Source organism: Rattus norvegicus, chromosome 12 (assembly GCF_036323735.1).
Source record: "Rattus norvegicus strain BN/NHsdMcwi chromosome 12, GRCr8, whole genome shotgun sequence".
Classification (NCBI taxonomy): domain Eukaryota; kingdom Metazoa; phylum Chordata; class Mammalia; order Rodentia; family Muridae; genus Rattus; species Rattus norvegicus.
Window position 1 is genome coordinate 40707294 of NC_086030.1, and position 19171 is coordinate 40726464.

Sequence of the window (19171 nt, forward strand, 5' to 3'; positions counted from 1 at the left end):
CAAACACCCCTCCAAAAAGAAAAAAAAAAAGAAGGAAGGATAGAAAGAAAGGAAGGGACGGAGGGAGGGAGGGAAGGAGAGAGGAAGGAAGGAATATGCTGTCATTGTCTGGGAAGTTAAAGTGTGGGTACTGTGACCCAGGCTGTTCCTTTTTACCTGTATAAAGGGCATATCTGAGTTGTACGAGCTTTCTGCTCTGGGTCTTCATGAGTACCAAAGAAACAGATCAGCTTTAGCATAAACATCCTGTAGGTATGTTCTTTAAATTATTTTTTCTGAGAAAGGATCTCAGACTGGCCATATGTAGCTGAGGATGACACTGAATTTCGGATACCCTGCCTCAGTCCCCCATGCTCTCATGCGCTCCAGGGAGTACTCTACCAACCGAGCTACCACCCCACAGCCCTTCCTTGGTGCTGGGACCACAGGCAATGTCTCTTGCGTCATTCCAGCCTTGGAGCACCGCCTGTCTCCCCCAATCCTTGCTTTCCACAACCACGGAAGGGATGGTACATTACCACAATGGTGAGGAGGCTGAAGAAAAAGCTGGCCAGGAAAACGGTGACACCATAAAGATAGAGTGTGCTGCAGACAGACGTGTTGGTGGAGGGCAGTGGCTCAGAGTGCATTAGCATACACCTGCAAAGAGAACCGACAGATGACTGCTGTGGTGAGCACAGCCATAGCAATCTGGGGAGGAGAGGGTTGATTTGGCTTACATTTCCACATCTTAATCCACCACTGATCAACACCAGACATCAATCACTAATGAAGAAAATGTCCTACAGGCTTGCCTGCAGCCCTGTCTTGTGGAGGCATTTTCCCAGCGGAGGCTCCCTGCTCTAGCTTGTGTCTGGGTAACGTAAACCTGGCCAGCGCGGTGAGTGACTGTGTTCCTCATGTTCCTGGCTCTTGCCTGTTGGTGAGGCCACTCCTTTTGACATGACTGTGGCCATTTTGTATTCAGTGTCCAGTTCGCTCATAAGGAGAAATTAAGTTCAGGTTCTTAGACTCCACTTCCCAGAAGAAATTACCATAGCTGACATTAAAGAATGCTACTAGAAAGCCAAAAAGTTATGGCTGAATCACTTGCACCCTGTTATCTCAATGTTCTGAAGCTCCCTGTCCCCCGCCCTTACCTCACCCAGGACTTGAAGGTTAGCCGGTAACACTTCGTCTGGTCAGCCAGATGCTGCACCCGTCACTGCTTGCCTTCCAATTCTCGCATCTGGGTTTTCCTATAAAAAGCCCGCCCTGAGGACAGACTGGTGCCTGAGTTTCCTCCTTGTGGTCCTGGACATCTTGCTTAACTGAGATTGGGGTACATTGTTTGTGTGTTGGTTCCCAGATCCCAATACCTGCAACTATAGCATCTTGTCCCTTCCCACAGACGAACTATCTCGAGGTCATGTTATATTGTATGTTTCCTCGTATCTCTTCAGCCTGACTGCATCTCATTATGGCTACAACCCTTTCCAAAACCCGCAGTTTCAGCTGGGTGATGTGGAGGTGGTCGCCTTTAACCCAGCACTTGGGAGGCAGGGCAGGTGGATCTCTAGTTTGAGTCCAGATTGATTTATAGAGCAAGGTCTTGGTGGTGTGTGGAGACCACCCCCTTTATTTTGTTATAGAAAAGAAAAATGAAGAGGGCAGAGGTGGCTCTCCCTTACCTGTGGTTCTGGCTGAAGTTGTGGAAACATTCATTGACGTTGCCCAGAAAGAACACAGGCGTCATCAACAGCAGAGGTGTCAGGCTGGAAGGGGAACAATCATCATGCAATTACCCAGAAATGTTTGTGCTCCCCCTGGATCTATGTGAAGAAAAACATCGAACACCATAGCCATCCTGGAGGACTGAGGTGGGAAACTGATTTTATATAGAAGTTCTTTGGACTCTTTGGAATTATGGTCAGATAAAAATCTAAAGGACCTCAAGGTGGGCGATGGAGTTGGTGCACTCAGGAAGGGTTGCTGTGCAAGCATGCTCGCCTGAGTTTTACGTCCACGAAAAAGCCAAGAAAAAGACGGGCATAGTTGCGCCCCTGGGGCTGGGGCAGACAGATCCTCAGAACTCACTAGCTAGGTAGTGTAGCCAACTGTACACTCCACCTTCAGTGAGAGATACTAGCCCAAAACACACGGTGCAGGGTGATGGAGAGAGACACCCAAGACCTGTGGCCTCCACACGCTCCTCACGGACACGTGATGGACACACAGTCAAAATGGACACAGTCTAAGTAAGAAGAAGAAAAACCAAACTGAAGTCTAATGGAGTCTGGGAGTAGTAATGCAGGCCTGTGATCCTAGCACGTAGGAAGCTGAGCCAGGAGGATCTTGTTTGAGGCCAGTCTGCACTAGATAATGGCGCAGAAGGCACCTGGTCCGGCTAGCAGGTCTGCTGAGCTCTGGCTTCGGTGAGAGACTGCCTCAGTGTAGAACTAGAGATCGGGGAAGAACAGAGCTGACACCAAGCTCTGCATCACACGCTTACATGCACGCACACAAGCGTGCACTCACATGCGCAAACACCTACACACACAGACATGCCAAGAAGAGGTTTGCTCAAAGCCACACAGGACTGGTGTTACAGGGTTGGAGCTAACATCCAACCGGGGAAGGAAGAAGCAAGGACTCCTTGCTCACGTGTTGCTGCTCCCTGTCAGGTAGTGCTGTGTAAGGACACAGGAGTGATGGGGGCAGTGAAGTGACAGGCCATTTGTTCCCTTGCCACCTTACTAGGAAGAACAGCAATCTTACCTTGACAAAAGGAACATTACACAACCACCTTGGCAAGCGTAATCTGTCACCTGTGAAAAGAGCAGATTGAAATATGTTAGGAGCAGTGCCCAGCTCCTTACAGCAATGGCAGATGGCCACTTGCCAGTGCACAGACACGCATCCCCAGCAGCCTTGCTGCTGCTGTAACATGCTGTCTGTGGGACCCGTCAGTCAGTCCCCTTGGTACTGGAGATGACAGTGTTTTATCTAGATTACTACGCTAAAACCAAACAACAACAACATCCACATAGAAGCTTGCGGGAGGTAATTTAACAAAGGATTTACATGCAGAATCAAATTCTCTAAGGAATAAAGGCATGCACAAAATCCTAGGGTTGCTTTTTTCTTGTAGACCCAGAAAGGTATAGATGAATGAAGCCATGCATGTCGGCCAGTACGAAGCATCAACAGGCCAATGCCAGTATGACAAGAGCCAAAGGGGCCCTTGGAGAGAAACCAGTGTATTCTAGGGGTCAGAACATTTAAAGTCTGGAGACCTAGAAGACAGCTCCGTAGATAAGCACTTGCTGAGCAAGCACAGGAAGCTGAGTTCGGAGCCCAGAAACCAGGCCAGACAGCACATCCCAGCAGCCCCAGCTTTGAGGGGAGGGCAGGGGAAGGCAGATCTGGAGGCTGCACCAGCCAACCAAACTAGCACAAACGGCAAGATCCGGTTCAGTGGGAAACATTGTCTCAGAAACAAAAAGCAGAAAGGTGGTGAGCACTGGAGGACGGCGGCAGGTGGTGTGGGCCTCTGAGCTGTACACACTGGAGCACAGGCGCACACACTACACACACACACACTTAGTCAGATTACATAGTGTGGTAGAATATGTACTTGTTACAGGAAAGTCTTGGGTTCAAATCCATAGCATTCCCAAACAGACTGATGGGCAGACAGGCAGGCAAATGAATACTTCCCAGTGGCATCAGATACTGATCAACTTCTAGCAGCATGACTGCTATGAACTCAATATTGTGATGGAAACGTTCGTGGCTTTATGGGGTTTGCAGTTCACACTTGACCAGCTGAGCCCCATGGCTCTGAATGAAGGAATGAGTGAAACCCTGGGAGCTGCTGTGCTTTTAGGCACTCATCTACCCAAAGAGAAGGGGGCAGAGGCCCAGCTCTTGCCAGTGCTTTCATTTCAAGGAGCCCAGTGTTAGACAGACAAGCATGTGAAAGTGTAGGTGGCCCCAGGTCCTTCCTACTGCAGACCATGCAGGCTTAGGGTACGGAATGGCTGTGCTTGTGGAACACTAGGAAGAGCAAAAGAAAATGGCAGCAGGGAGGAGCTGTGGGTTCTACAGGCAACACTACCGCACAAAGTGATTTACACGAAAACTGACACTGAATGAAATAAAAAGGTCAGCTCCTGCCAGGTACGATGACGTAGGTCTCTAAGCCCAGAATGTGAAAGGCAGAGACAGTAGGATTTCTCTGAGTTAGAGGCCAGGCCAGTCTAAACGTCACACCAGTTCTAATCCTGCCCCAGCACAGCTCTGGAGAGATTCTGCCTCAAAGCCTGAAGTCACCCATTCAGTTCCTTCAGTTTGCAGCCACATTAGAAGTGCTCAGTGGTCACTGGTGGCTCACAGCTGCTTGTCACCAGTTGTAGTGTCACACTCCTGAAGGGCCAGCACTTGGAGGGCAGAGGCAGCAGATCTCTGTGACTTCAAAGCCAGCCTAGTGTATACATAGAGTTCCAAGCTAACGATTGGTGCTTAGTAAAATCCTGCCTCAAAAAAGTGTTTTTGTTATTTCAAGAAGTGTCACTGACTGGCTTTGTATGGACTGTAATATCTTGTTTAGGGTGTCACTTGCGGACACTCTTCATGTTAAAATTTCAGTGATTTTTTTTTTTCGCTTGCCCTTTGAGAGAGAAAGGGGGGACTAGAGGAAAAACAAAGAGAGAACATTCTCTGTTTCTACCCTTCCTTAACAGCGAACACCTTTACGTGACTTTCTTCAGCTGGTTAGACGACATTTCCACAGAGCACAGCATCTTGGTGCTGGAAGGGTGCACCAGGGATTACACAGATTAATACTTAACTTTAAGAAAAAAAACCTGGTCCCCAGCTCCGAAAAAAAGAACCCCCCCCCAAAAAAAAAAACAAACAAAAACGTGGAGGCCTAGTTGTCTTGTCTACACAGTGAGTTGTGAGCCAGCACGGGCGACATAGCAAAAGCATTTCAAACAAACACAATATGAGAGAGGGGTGCTGGGGGTGGGGGAGGTACCAAGGCTTCAGAACAGATGAGAAACCCAGAGCAATGCACACGTATTATCTGCTGAAAGCAGAACCTGCAGGTCAAAAGCGACTTCTAAAACAACATGTGGGGGTTGGGGATTTAGCTCAGTGGTAGAGCGCTGCCTAGCAAGCAAACGCAAGGCCCTGGGTTCGGTCCTCAGCTCTGGGAAAAAAAAAAAAAAACATGTGGGAATTAGTTCATACACAGTGTTTGCTATCTGGTCACTTGGGGATAGTGGCTTCATCCCTTGTAAAACTGTCCAAGATTCCATAATGTGCCTGCTTCCCTCCCCATGAAGCTTTCTGTGCTGTTCAACAAAACCGGAGGAAAGCTCTCTGTGAGGGACAGACAGACACAGGGACAGATTCAGACTCATAAAAACAAACAGACTGAAGACAGAAGACACAAGGAGTATGCAGTAGAAATCTCGGGTCTGGGCTGGAGAGATGGCTCAGCGGTTAAGAGCACTGACTGCTCTTTCAGAGGTCTTGAGTTCAATTCCCAGCAACCACATGGTGGCTCACAACCATCTGTAAAGAGATCCGATGCCCTCTTCTGGTGTATCTGAAGACAGCTACAGTGTACTTATATATAATAAATAAATAAATCTTAAAAAAAAAAAAGAAATCTCGGGTCTGACTCCCTCTTATTTAAATGACTGCAAAGGGAACTGCACGCACTTCTACCTTTAACACAACACGGATGCATTACTGATGACTCTGAGCTGGCCACTGACGCTCTAACCCACAGTTCTCCCACTTACTCCTATAGCAAATAGTTACTGAGCTATGTCATGTGTTCCCTGGGACACTCTCCTATGTTGGAGAAGTAATGTGCAGGTTCTAGAGAGTAGGTAGGGCAGATCCCTAGATGGTTCATACCATGCTCTTAACAAAAGCTTACTTTAAAAATACCCATAAAATAATGAATTTTGCAGATATGAGATTAGAATATTTAGTAAGGTGTATAGGGTTAAAATGGGGCCCATGTTTTGTTGATAAAGAAGTTGCCAAGAATTCTAGAAGCCCTGGGGCTAAGTCCAGCCTCACATAAACCCGGTTTAGTACTACACACCTATAATCCTAGTACTTAGGAAGTAGAGACAAGAAGATTAGAAGTTCAAGGTTATCCTTAACTATAGTAAATTTAGGATCAGCCTGGGTTACATGGAGCCCTGTCTCAAAAACAAAATGACAGGGCTGGAGACATGGCTCAGTGGTTAAGAGCACTGACTGCTCTTCCAGAGTTCAACCTCATGGTGGCTCACAACCACCTGTAATGTGATCCGATGCCCTCTTCTGGTGTGTCTGAAGACAGCTACAGTGTAGTCATATACATGAAATAAATAAATCTTAAAAAAAATAAATAAAATGAATCTTTAAAAAAAAACAAACAAACCAACAACAAAAAGATTAAGTGTGGGGGTTGGGGATTTAGCTCAGTGGTAGAGCGCTTGCCTAGGAAGCGCAAGGCCCTGGGTTTGGTCCCCAGCTCCGAAAAAAAGAAAAAAGAAAAAAGATTAAGTGTGGTGGCACACCTCTTTAATTCCAACACTCAGGAGGCAGAGGTCACCAGGTCTCTGTGAGTTTGAGGCCTGAGTACTCTACATAGTTCAAGCCAGCCAAGTCAGGGCTACACAGAGAGACTGCCTCCAAACAAAATAACAAAAGATTCAAAAACGTAAAGATATGCAAAAGTAAAAATGACAACAAATAAACAACCTGTCGGAATCAAGTGATGTTCTCAAAGCATCAGAGAAAAGAAGCTGCCTAGTTTGGGGCTCACAAATGTAATCCCAGCACCTGGGAGGTATAGCCAAAAGGGTTAAAGCCAAAAACTAGCTGTAGTCAATTCAAAGCCAGCCACACCTACTTGAGACATTGTAGATAAGAGACATTAACTAGATAAGAAAGTAAGAAACTGGGGCTGGGGATTTAGCTCAGTGGTAGAGCTCTTACCTAGGAAGCACAAGGCCCTGGGTTCGGTCCCCAGTTCCGGAAAAAAAAGAACCAAAAAAAAAAAAAAAAAAAAAAGAAAGAAAGTAAGAAACTTAATTTACTACATAGCAAACTGCTACTTATTCAGCAGTAAAAAGAATGGATAATTTATCCATTGAAAATATATGACCTTTTAAAGCACTGCCTCACCGTTTGCTCTCTGGGCTCCTCTCTAGTCTTCCCCTCTCCTTCCCCCTCAATCCCCCATAGCCCCGTCCATTCTGCTGGCCATGTTTAATCTACTACCTTCTCTCTCTTTTCTGGACTCCTCCAGATGACTCTGGCTGTCCGCTCCCTCATATCTACAGTGAAAACTTTTCTCTCTATCATAAAATAATAAAAGCACATGAATAATAAGTGAAAGCGAACACATGCCTACACACACGCGCGCGCGTGCACACACACACACACACACACACACACACACACACACACACACAGAGTATTGCTGTTACATGAAGTGTCCAGAAGCAGGTCTGTAGAAGGGGATGTACATTTGATTGCCTAGGGCAGAGGGTGTAAAGGACTTAAGTAAACATCATGAGAGATTTCACTGAGGGAGGAGAACACCCTGAAATGGATACGATGCCTGAACAGCCTGACAAATTTACCAGCATGGGGATCGTCACCCTCAGAACAGATGGACTGTGTGCTGTGTGAGATACACACACACTAAAGAGCACACTGTGGGCTTGGTCCTCCCTCTTTTCATGTAGTACTGGACAGTGACAAGTGCTCTCTGGATATTTCCTGGCTCCTGACTACCATTTAAGCCCCTTCTGCCCTTTGGTGAACCAATAGCTGTCACTCACACATAGACTGAGAACACAGCAGAGCAGAACACACTCCTTGGCCCTGAGTCAGCAGATCTAGCCCCCGAGTCTCCCCGCCGACCTGGATTAGTAACACTGATGGGGCACAGAGCCAAGGATTTCTCTTACTGAACCAAGCTCAGCAGCAATGGCCACAGCATCAGCAGAGCTCCTACCTAAATCAGAACCTTTAGTGGGAGCCGGCTGTGTTGGCGCGTGTCTTTACTCCCAGCATCTGGGAGGCAGAATTGGGCAAATCTTTGAGTTTGAGGCCAGCCTGGTCTACAGATTCAGTTTCAGGACAGTCAGAGCTACACAGAGAAACCCTGTCTTGGAAAACAAAACACACCAACACCACTATCAACTATCAACGACATCCTTTGTGTGGCAAGGGAGGAGTAGGGGGTGATGTGAGCAGATGGAGACGGTGACAACAGTCCACTCTCTCAGCTGTGCACCGAGCACTGGGGAGTGGCCTCTCCCTGCTCCAGGCCCTGCAGATGCTTTACCTGCGCAGCTGTGCTCTGCTCGCTCGGGCTGTGCTTCCTCCTCAGCTCCGCGTACAGACACCAGATGTAACTGACGGTGAAGACGAGTGAGGCCAGGTAGAAAATCTAGGTGGAAGTCACATGACCCACCATCAGTGTCCCATTCCAGCTCCCTTCATCCTTCCTTATCCTCAGTGAGACCACATCCCTGCAGCCCAGCTTCACCTCACCTCTTGGACTGTTCGGAACCACAGACACCCACCCGCACACTAACCACTCCACTTTTAGGAATCTTGTTCTACTGTGGTTTTCAGTTTGTGTATTGTTGTTTTCATGTGTTACCCCTCACTGCTAAGGCTGCAATCTACCATGACTGGACAGCTTTCCTGAGCTTGGTGCAAAATGGAGGACTCCCTTCTCTTAGCAGGGCTTCCTCTGGGGAGCCTGACCTGGGGAGACTGACCCAATCTTCTACCTGAGGAATGTCATGTAATCCTTGGTGAAATTACAGGCTCAATTTCCTGGAATGCCTCTCCATGCAAGTGAACTATGCCCAGAACCTTAAACCTCAGCCAGTGAAACTTCACCCAAAGAGAACCCCTCCCACTAAGATGTGTGTGTGTGTGTGTGTGTGTGTGTGTGTGTGTATACATAGCCCTTCATCTACCCCAAATAAAGTGCATGTGCACAAGGTGTTTTGTTATCTATCATCTAAGAGAGCTGCTTTCTTTTTTTTTTTTTTTTTTTTTGGTTCATTTTTTCGGAGCTGGGGACCGAACCCAGGGCCTTGCGCTTCTTAGGTAAGCGCTCTACCACTGAGCTAAATCCCCAGCCCCGAGAGCTGCTTTCTAGAAGAGCCGTAACCCTGAAAATTTCAGAGGCTGCCTTAGGGCTCACTCTGGAGACCAGGCTAGCCTCTTGATATCACACAGATCCTCCTGCCTCACCTCCTAAGCTTATGCAGCACTCCAAGTTTATGGAGTGCTAGGACTGAACTCGGGGCTTCATCTGTGCAAAGCAAGTACTCTGTCAATTGATATATTCCTAGAATGATATTTAAAAGATATTTTACAAAATCAGGTACGGAGCGATGACTCAGCAGGGGAAGGCATTTATTGCAACCCTGGTATCAGAGCTGAATTTTAGACTTATTAAGCGGAACAATTGATTCTTGCAAGTTGTCCTCTTACCTCCACACAATAGCACGCAAGCTTAGATAGGTAAAACAAGCAAATACATGTGATGACATTTAGGGAAAAGAAGAACTTATGGGAATGGGAGACACGACTTAGTTTAATAGCTACTTTTGCAGGGGACGTCAGTTATCATCACCCATATCAGGAGCTCACAACTACAGGTGATTGTGGTTGTGATCTGACGCAGTCTTCTGCACTGTACAGGCAGCCTTTCTCGTGCATGTGTGTGTCTGCACATGCACTAATACAAATAGAACATATCTTTAAAAAGAACAAAAGATGGGCTGGAGAGATGGCTCAGCGGTTAAGAGCACTGACTGCTCTTCCAGAGGTCCTGAGTTCAAATTCCAGCAACCACACGGTGGCTCACAACCACCTGTAATGGGATCCGATGCCCTCTTCTGGTGTCTGAGGACAGTGACAATGTACTCAAATATAATAAAGAAATAAATCGGGCTGGAGAGATGGCTCAGCGGTTAAGAGCACGACTGCTCTTCCAAAGGTCCTGAGTTCAATTCCCAGCAACCACATGGTGGCTCACAACCATCTATGGGATCTGGTGTGTACTTGTATACATAAATTAAATAAATAAATCTTTAAAAAAAAAAAAAAAAAAAAAGAAATAAATCTTTCAAATAATTTTTTAAACAGAACCAAAGAGCTGATTCATAGGTTACCAGAGAAAGAGAACAAATATGGCATCATGTCCCTGCACAGTTAAGGTAACAGGATTTACACTTCAGCCTCAGATAAGCAAAAGCTGGGGCTGGGGAGACAGCTCACAGGATGACATGTTTACCACACCAGCATGAGATCCCGATCCTGAGCACCTACAGACAGAAGCCAGGCAGAGGCCAGCAAGGTGGTTCATCAGGTTGACGCAACTGCTGCCAATCCTTGGGACTTACACACACACACACTCACACACATACTCTCTCTCTCTCTCTCTCACACACACACACACACACACACACACACAAGAGAGAGAGAGAGAGAGAGAGAGAGAGAGAGAGAGAGAGAGAGAGAGAGAGAATTAGCCTAAGTAACTGTAGGAAACAGTATTTTACCCATATCAGAAAAAGGAATGGGATGACACAAAGGCCCATTGCTAAGGACCGTGCTTACAGGGCCAGAATGTGGACTAAAATAGCGGTTGCCAGGGTGACAGGAAGGAAGCACCTGATTGATTGACAATGCACCCTGGAGAGTCATGGGATGACCCACACAGGGTCTGAGGAAAATCCTCGTGTCTAAATTGATTGGGGTGGTGTGCATCTTGGGGTCCGTACTGCAGAGGAAAAGGTGAGTTGAGGACAACCAAAGGAAGGGATGAACATGGGGCTATCTATATACTGCAGGAGGGTGAGGACATTTTGGTGTTTCAAACCCACAGAAATAAAGGCAAACATGTACACCCCAAGGAAGAACTAAGCCTAATATAAAGGTTATATTAACTTTACAGTGCATGTGCTCACATTGTCAATGTGCAGTGGCCAATGAGCCTAGTACTTGGGAAGTAGAGACAGGGTAGGCATGAGTTCAAGGTTATCCTTGGCTGTTACAGAATTACTACACCTTCCCAGGGAGAAATCCCTAACACACTTAGAGGCTGATGTGATAGCACATGACAGTTCTGACTACTGCAGAGGAGAGGAGCAGCTTTAGACAGGAAACTACCATCCTGTACAGGCCTGAAGCTTAGAATTCCACCTCAACTGCGTCCTTAAACCTCTTCCCCATCCTGGCCTCAGTTACACTTTGAACAACTTAAACCAAGATGGCAGCCCATAAGACTGGCCGCAAAGGTAGTGCCAGCATCACTTAAAGACACCAGTACTGCTGCTGTCCTTTCAGTCAGTACTGGGTCTTCCTCGCTGACTGCGGTGACCTCGACCTGACCCCTGGAGCTGCCCATTGGAGACAAGTTCTCTGATATGGGGAGGGCCCGATGGTTGCTGCTAAATCAGGGTCATCTCCTTTTGTTTTGGAATTGGTGCCTAATCAGAGGTCAATCTTGGTAAACAAACATCAGCAGGCTTTCTCAGCAACCCTGAATTTCAGTTTGGGTTGGTGTGGGTCAGTTTTCTCTAACAAGCCAGGGTTGGGAGCATCTCCGGGCACAGTGCAGGCAGACTCTGTTTGTGTGACTTAATGTTCCTAAGCAACTTTTCAGTGACTCCTTTATAGCATCAGTTTATTACTTCAGGTTTGTCCTGCGTGTCCAGGTTTGTCCTGCGTGTCCAGGTTTGTCCAGGCCAGCTGGGCTACATAAATGAAACCCCATCTAAAAATTGCAAGAGACTTAGATGATGACTCAGTGGGAAAGGGTGGTTGCCCTGCGAGCAGAGGACCTGATTTCAAATCCCAGGTACACAATACTTACACACACACACACACACCCCACACACATACTTACACACACACACACACACACACACACACACACACACACACACACACACACACACACGGACACTCACTCATGGGCATGCATCCAAGAGGGAAGATGAACAGAGGGAAAGGAAAAACAGTAAGCCAGCAAGGTGGTTTAGGTCTGTAATCACAGCACTTGAGAGGCTGAGGCTGGAGGATTGCTATGAGTGCAAAAAATCTGCTGAGTTCTGTTCCAACCTGTGTATTAAAAGCATCAAAAAATAACCCAATGGGTAATTTCCCTCACCACCAGTAGAGGGAGCCAGGGTACCATGAAACAGATTCCCGTACCAGACAGACACACTAAACCTTCCTCTATGTTCTCACACTTAAAATCCGTAATTGGCCTGAGCGACAGGGTCAGAAGTGTGGGTTTTACAGCTAATGTTCACATTCTTTGGCACCAAGGAGGAAGAACACTAGTCCTTTGTCCTGCTTTGCCTCGACAGGAGTCAGACTCATCAAGCCCATGTCGTCGGTATTATCCTGAGTCTCATCAGGCAAACACCTAGCTAATCACGGTCACCTGAGGAGGGAAGGCAGGCGAGCCTCTCGCACAAATCACTTTTGGACTTTAGGCCTTTCAGTAGAGTGCATGCTAACATCTTTTCTAAGAGAGGTAAAGCTTTCTCTTTTTTAAGATTTACTTAATTATTTAATGTGCATGGCAGCATGTGTGTCTGTGTGGAGGGCGTCAGATCCCCCAGAAGTGGAGTTACAGACAGATGTGAGCTGCCATGTGGTTGCTGGGAATTGAACTCAGGTCCTCTGGAAGAGCAGCCAGTGCTCTAAACCACTGAGCCATCTCTCCAGCTTGGGGTTTCATAATAAGATCCACACCAGAGAGGCTATGGGATCTGTCAAACAAATATTCCTGGTACCTTATTTATAAGATGAATGCACCTGAAATGAACCCTTAGTAAAGCACATCGAGGTTCCCACAGAGCAGTCTCCAGTTAAGAATCTACTTTTACGCTCACCTCTTGTCAATTATGTCAATAATCTCAATGTTTATCAATGCTTTCAATGTTGAAAAGGTTTTTTTAACTACTTTTTAAAAAAAGATCCATTTGTCTCTGTTCTTCTTGATTTTTTTCTTTTAAGATTTATTTATTTTTATATATGTGAGTACACTGTAGCTGTCTGCAGACACACCAGAAGAGGGCACTGGATCCCATTACAGATGGTTGTGAGCCACCATGTGGGTGCTGGGAATTGAACTCAGGACCTCTGGAAGAGCAGCCAGTACTGGGTCTTAACTGCTGAGCCATCTCTCTGGCACTTTTGCACCACTTTTATATTTAAATAATTGGAGAAACAATTGCGCACGCGCACACAGACACAGACACAGACACACACACAGACACACACACACACACACGACCAAAACAAAACAATGATAATATTTTTTTTTTTTTGGTTCTTTTTTTCGGAGCTGGGGACCGAACCCAGGGCCTTGCGCTTCCTAGGTAAGCGCTGTACCACTGAGCTAAATCCCCAGCCCCTACAATGATAATATTACTAAGCCCTCACCACAGAGGACACAAGGTCCCTGTGCTCACGGATGAGCACTGGAGAAACCGGGCATGTTAACCACACGGGCTGGTCTCCAAAGAGAAGATCTATTATTTATCCCAGACTCTCTGCCTCCTTACACATTCATTCTGAGCGCTGTTTCTTGGTCAGTAAACCCACCCTTACGGGAGCTGTCGCTTGTGTTGTCTGTGTGTGTTATGGCCAAAGCCGCGCCTGACTCCAGTCACTCTCCAGACCCTTATCTATCTTGAGCGTTGTTTCCGAGTCACAGAACCCATCTTTTAAACATGTCTTAAGCTTTGCTGCATACTTGGGATTGAGTTAATTATCGTAAGGAAACTTTTTGCCAGAATTGTGCTGTGCTTAAATATGGCTAAAATAACTAACTGCCTGAGGTCAGACTGAAGAAGTCGGAACCAACATTGGGTACTGAGTCTTGTTGAATCGACTTCCTTCTTGACTCTCAAGGACCAGCACTGTAGGGCCCCACAGATTGCAGAGTCCTGCACACTGTCACATACAGTTCAAGGCCTGGAGTTAGGAGAGGCAAGCCTGAGAGGTCAGACAAACACTGAGATCATGAAACCTGATGGCACACTTCAAATACAGCACGCTCTCCACTGACAGACAGAGGAGAGCGCAACAGCTCGTTAAGCAAGTGGAGCAAACATCAAACTGGCAAGTGAACTTTAAGCTCCAAAAATATAAGAATTCACACAAACTGGGCAAATTTACTCTTCAACTTTGCCTGATTTGGTCTTCACTGTTACCCTAGGAATGTATCTTGATTCCCTTAACTGAGAAAACTATGACCTGGATATTTTAGCTTGTTTAAAAAGTACATGGTTACTTGCCACTTCCAAGATTATTTTATTTTATTTTATTCTTCAAGTCAGGATTCCTCTGTGTAGTCCTGGTTATTCTGGAACTCCCTCTGTAGACCAGGCTGGCCTCGAACTCAGAGATCCACCTGCCTCTGCTTCTGAGTGCTGGGATTAAAGGCTGCACCACCAACGCCCTGCTCTCCAAGGCTTTTAGATGCAGTTTCTCATTTGCTGTTTTACAGAAATGTATTAAAAGAGGAAAAACAAACACACAGAGACTGCTGTAGGTTTTCTATGTGCTATTTTGCTAGCAATCAATCTGCTGCACTGTGTGGCTGATGAAGTCTTGAGCAACACAATACAGATTATCAATATGGTGCTTGCTTGGAGCACAGAGCCTCTCTGAGCTCTCCCAGCTGCTAACGATAAGGTGCTCTGTTTCTAAGGGAGGTCTGACTGAGGCAGAGTGGGTCAGAACATTTCGCTGGTCTTTGTTCTCGCTAAGCAGGCTGATCACCAGACTAAGAATCAGTTCTGTTGAGCCAGGAATGCCTTGTGGGATCTTTAATTCCTGCAGCCTTGGGGGATCGTGAAGAAATCACACCTGTGAGATCCTTTCAGTAACAAAAATAATAAACATAAAATAAAAAGAGCACACAACTAATAAGTATAAAAGATGGAATTTGCTTTGTTTTTATTTTAGATGTTTGTCTGGTTTTTTTTGTTGTTGTTGTTTTGTTTTTTAAGACCACATTTCTCTGTGTAGCTCTGCCTGTCTTGGAATTCCCTCGGTAGGAAAGGCTGGCCTCGAGACCCTTACGAGATCCACCTGCCTCTCCTTCCCGAGTGTTGAGATTAAAGGTGTTTGCCACTACCCTCTGCCCAGCTCTGCTATCTTGTTTTCGAGATAAGATCTGTGCACATAGCTCTGGCTGTCCTGGAACCTACTAAATACAGCGATCTGGCCTTGAAGTCAGAGCTCTGCCGGACTCGATTCAGGACTACATGGCTGAACACGCTAACCTTTCACTGTAAGCCGCAAACATCATGCATCTGCAGCCCAAACTGACATCTCTACATCAGCTTGCTAGCTTCTATTTCAGGAAATAGAAACCCAACACTTCAGACCACCCATCTGTGACGCTGCCATTGTCCCCGCTCTTGTCTCCACACAGCAGCTTTGCCTGCTGAACAGAAGTCTGAGCAGACAGAGCACAGCAGTGCTTGAGGTCTTTGGGGAGAGACACAGAATTTGTTCCTGACCCCAGGCTTGACCTGTTGTTTAAAACAAACAAAGAGCTGTAATGAGGACCCTTCAGCATCTCAGACCACAGAGAAGAGGAGAGGCTGCAGGAGGAGAAGAGGCCTCGCTTAGAGTTGACTCTGGCACCCGGAGACCTGTTCGCTAGTTAGCTGAGTTGACAAAAGAAATAACCCTTAGAAAGCCCCCATATCCTAGGAGTCAAAACAAGCGTTTCTCTGGCAGCTGGGTTTGCTCAGCACTCGGCTTCCTAGTAGGATCCGGTGCAGAAGTCTAGGTCTGAGTCAGTGTTGACTTCCTGTGTCCCAGCTCGGTGAAGTGGACCCACCAGGCTCTCAAGCTGGACCGAGCCTGCCTTCACAGCTTCACAGGGTTCCGTGAACAACTTCCATTATCTCAATCAGGTTCGAGCGACACAAACAAAAGAGAAACCAACCTAACTCTACTCCACATCAATCTACCCATCTGGCAGAGAAGGAAAAAAATCAAGGAAGAGCCTGATGCTTCCTAACACTTAAACTGCATAGCCCAAGAGCACCATCCACAGGCTGGTAATGAAGCTGGTCTAGGAGAGCACAGAAAGTGTCCATTATAATAATGATATAATAATGATATGATGATGATAAATTTACTAGTTAGAGTTTTATTAGTGTGTGTGTGTGTGTGCGCGTGTGTGTGTTGCCTTTAGTATTTGTCCACTATACTTGTGTTAGGTGCCTGACAAGCCAGAAGCCTTAGAATTGGACTTACAGGTTGGGCACCACAGTGTGCACTGGGTTGTTTGTAAAGACAAGTGCTGTTGTCCACTGAGCCATCTCCCCAGCACCAAGAACCTATCTTTGAGTTCATATTTTACTCAAGTTTCTACTTCCTCAAGTGATATTTATTTCATAGACTTAAGTGATTTTTTTTTTTCTGTGTAACAGCCTGGGCTGTCCTGCAACTTGCTCTGTAGACGAGGCTGTCCTTGAACTCAGAGAGATCTGCCTGCCTCTGCCTCCTGAGTGCTGAAATTAAAAGCATGTGTTACCACACCCAGCTTTCACATGAAGCTGGGGCACTACATCACCTCCCAGAGAACTGTCTGTATCCGTCTGGAGAACTGTGAAGCCTGGAAGCCACGGAGCTCCTCAGCACCTCGGCATGCCACACGGCTTTCCTACAAGTGTGGTCACTGCCCATTCTAAAGGAGGCTGGGGACCAGCGCAACACTGGTACATTAAGGCAGGAGACAGAAGCTCATGCTGAAACGGAGTTTCAGCCCTGGCGAGCTCAAATGTGAACTGTAAACTATGACCCAACCACTAATTTTTTTAAAAGGTTGAAAGTATGAGTTAATAAAAGGAATTCAGGGGGCTGGGGATTTAGCTCAGTGGTAGAGCGCTTACCTAGGAAGCGCAAGGCCCTGGGTTCGGTCCTCAGCTCCGGAAAAAAAAATTAAAAAAAAAAAAAAAGTGTATAAAGAGAGTTGTCTTTCTTGCTCTTGTTCTGTTCTCTTGCCCCTCCCCCTCTCTCCACGTGCTCATGGCCGGCCTCTATTTCCTCTCTGCCTTTCTCTGTCTCTACTCATTCATTCCCTTAGCATGTCCTGAATAAACTATTCTATATTAAAATAAGAACAGGGCTGGAGAGATGGCTCAGCGGTTAAGAGCACTGGACAGCTACAATGTACTTATACATAATAAATGTTTTAAAAAAATAAAATAACAGCAACTACAAACCCAATTATTTATTTCATGTATGTGAGTACACTGTAGCTGTCTTCAGACACACCAGAAGAGGGCATTAGATCCCATTACAGATGGTTGTGAGCCACCATGTGGTTGCTGGGAATTGAACTCAGGACCTCTGGAAGAGCAGTCAGTCCAGCTTTAGGGCACACCTTTCAATCTCAGCACTCAAGAGGCAGAGGCAAGTGGATGGATCTCTGTGAGGCTGGCCTAGGCTACAAAGTGAGTTCTAGGACAGCCAGGGCTACATGGAGAAACCCTGTCTCAAAGAAAGAAAACAAACAAACAAACAACAGAAATGAGATTTGACATAAGAAGGAACAAGTGGCAGGGTGACAGAGGTAAACATAGTTATTTACTCACTCAAACTGAACATGAGCCCAGACCATGCAGAGGACAACACACAGGAGAAAGCAAGTTTTCTCCCACAGGATCTGAGGAGGTGGAAGCTTATGACCTGGAGGCTCTGACATCCTTGTGGAGAGACTCCAGAAAGAACAACAGTACCTTGACTCCCAAAACCGCAACATGGCCAGTGCCAAGACGAAGAACAGGTGGTGCAGGACCAGACAAGAACCTGTCCACTGGTCACCATAACCCCACCCCAAGGACCTGCCCCAGAGAAAGTTGCCAGCCAGCTAGTGGGGTAACCTGGGCTCCTCTTCTCCCCCTCCTCCTGCACTGGACTTTTATGTATTGTAGGAGGGGGATGGGTACCGAGTCAGAGCTCAGCCTGCCAGCCAGGGAAGACATTCTGCTAGCAGTGTAGGTTGAGAGAGGCTCTGAGCTCATTTCTTTGTAAATTAAAATGTCCACACCCTCAGTGTGGTTGGTAGAGACCCAGGAGCAAGAGACACTGTCACTGCACAACACTACAGATTTCGCTGTGGTGAGAAAATGGACGATGTCACAGGTGAGGCAGGTACAGGATAGAAGGAGGCCTGTCCTTGGACGAGAAGGAAGGATGGGTGGGAGAAGAGTTTGAAGGAAGAAAAGGAGGCTGGAACGGAAAGGAGGAAGAGACAGGAGGGAGAGGGGGAGAAAATGGAAGCTGACGTTAAGATTCCACTCAGTGTATTTACAGGTTGTTACGAATGTTCTTAAGGGATGGATGTGTATTGGGCTTTGTATGTTTAGGTGGGCAATTATATCTTATCAATTGAGGCAAAGGTCACTGTGTTGTGTGTTCCTTCACGTGTAGATTTAAGTGTAGTGGAGTGTGGGGCGGCTGGTCTGGGCCACCATTGAGTTGGGATGTGTGTGTCTGGCATGGAAACCTGCCTTGGGAACTAGGTAGGCAGAGAGATTGCTGCCGGCTCAGAGAGAGGCCTTCGGCAGTGTGATATGGGATGGAGCAGAGCGGGTGAGAGGCTTTGCTGACTGAGAATTGATATCCAGCAGGTATCTTGGGGCACTGAGGTGGGGATAAAAGACAGTGATACCTTTTTTGTTTTTTATATTTTTACAACAGCAGTTCTCATTTTGGAGTGGCAGGCCCTTAGACAGGCTGAGTCTTGGAACAGTGTGACACTGTGGTGAGTTCAGCGTCCCAAGGCTGAGCTGAACCTGGGAAAGGAGTCTGAGGAGACGCTGCCTGTGCTTTATGTCCTGTCATGGGTGTTTAGGGAACCTGTGGGGAGGAGAAGGGATTTGCTTGCCTAAAGCTATAGCCCATATAGAAAACATACGCCCTCCTCTGCTGTGTCCCAACAATGGCCCTGCCTCTCAGGAATTTAATCACTCATGAAAAACTGATATCGTTCTCTTCCAGAATGTAGCTTTTAAAAATATTTTGGGGTAGTGGAAAGAGTTTGGGAGTCAAAGTATCAGCCTCATAGCACTGATGTGTGATCTTGGCTGGT

The 19171-nt window shown here is 46.6% G+C and overlaps 1 protein-coding gene across 19 annotated transcripts in view; it reads right to left on the minus strand.

Annotated features, from left to right (window-relative positions):
* Tmem116 (transmembrane protein 116) overlaps positions 1-19171 on the minus strand; it is a 68761-nt gene that overhangs the window by 25948 nt on the left and 23642 nt on the right. For 16 of the 19 annotated variants that reach the window (XR_005491675.2, XR_005491674.2, XM_063271693.1 and 13 more), the window contains 4 exons: positions 8351-8455; positions 2758-2807; positions 1671-1754; positions 519-639 (listed from right to left, as the gene is read on the minus strand). Coding sequence is in view for 17 of the 19 variants with exons in the window: in XM_063271687.1 (XP_063127757.1) it covers positions 519-639; positions 1671-1754; positions 2758-2807; positions 8351-8455 (360 nt within the window). In the remaining 2 variants the exon portion in view is untranslated. The remainder of the gene's footprint in view (positions 1-518; positions 640-1670; positions 1755-2757; positions 2808-8350; positions 8456-19171) is intronic. The other 3 variants (XM_063271685.1, XM_063271684.1, XM_006249406.5) reach the window with 1 other exon arrangement.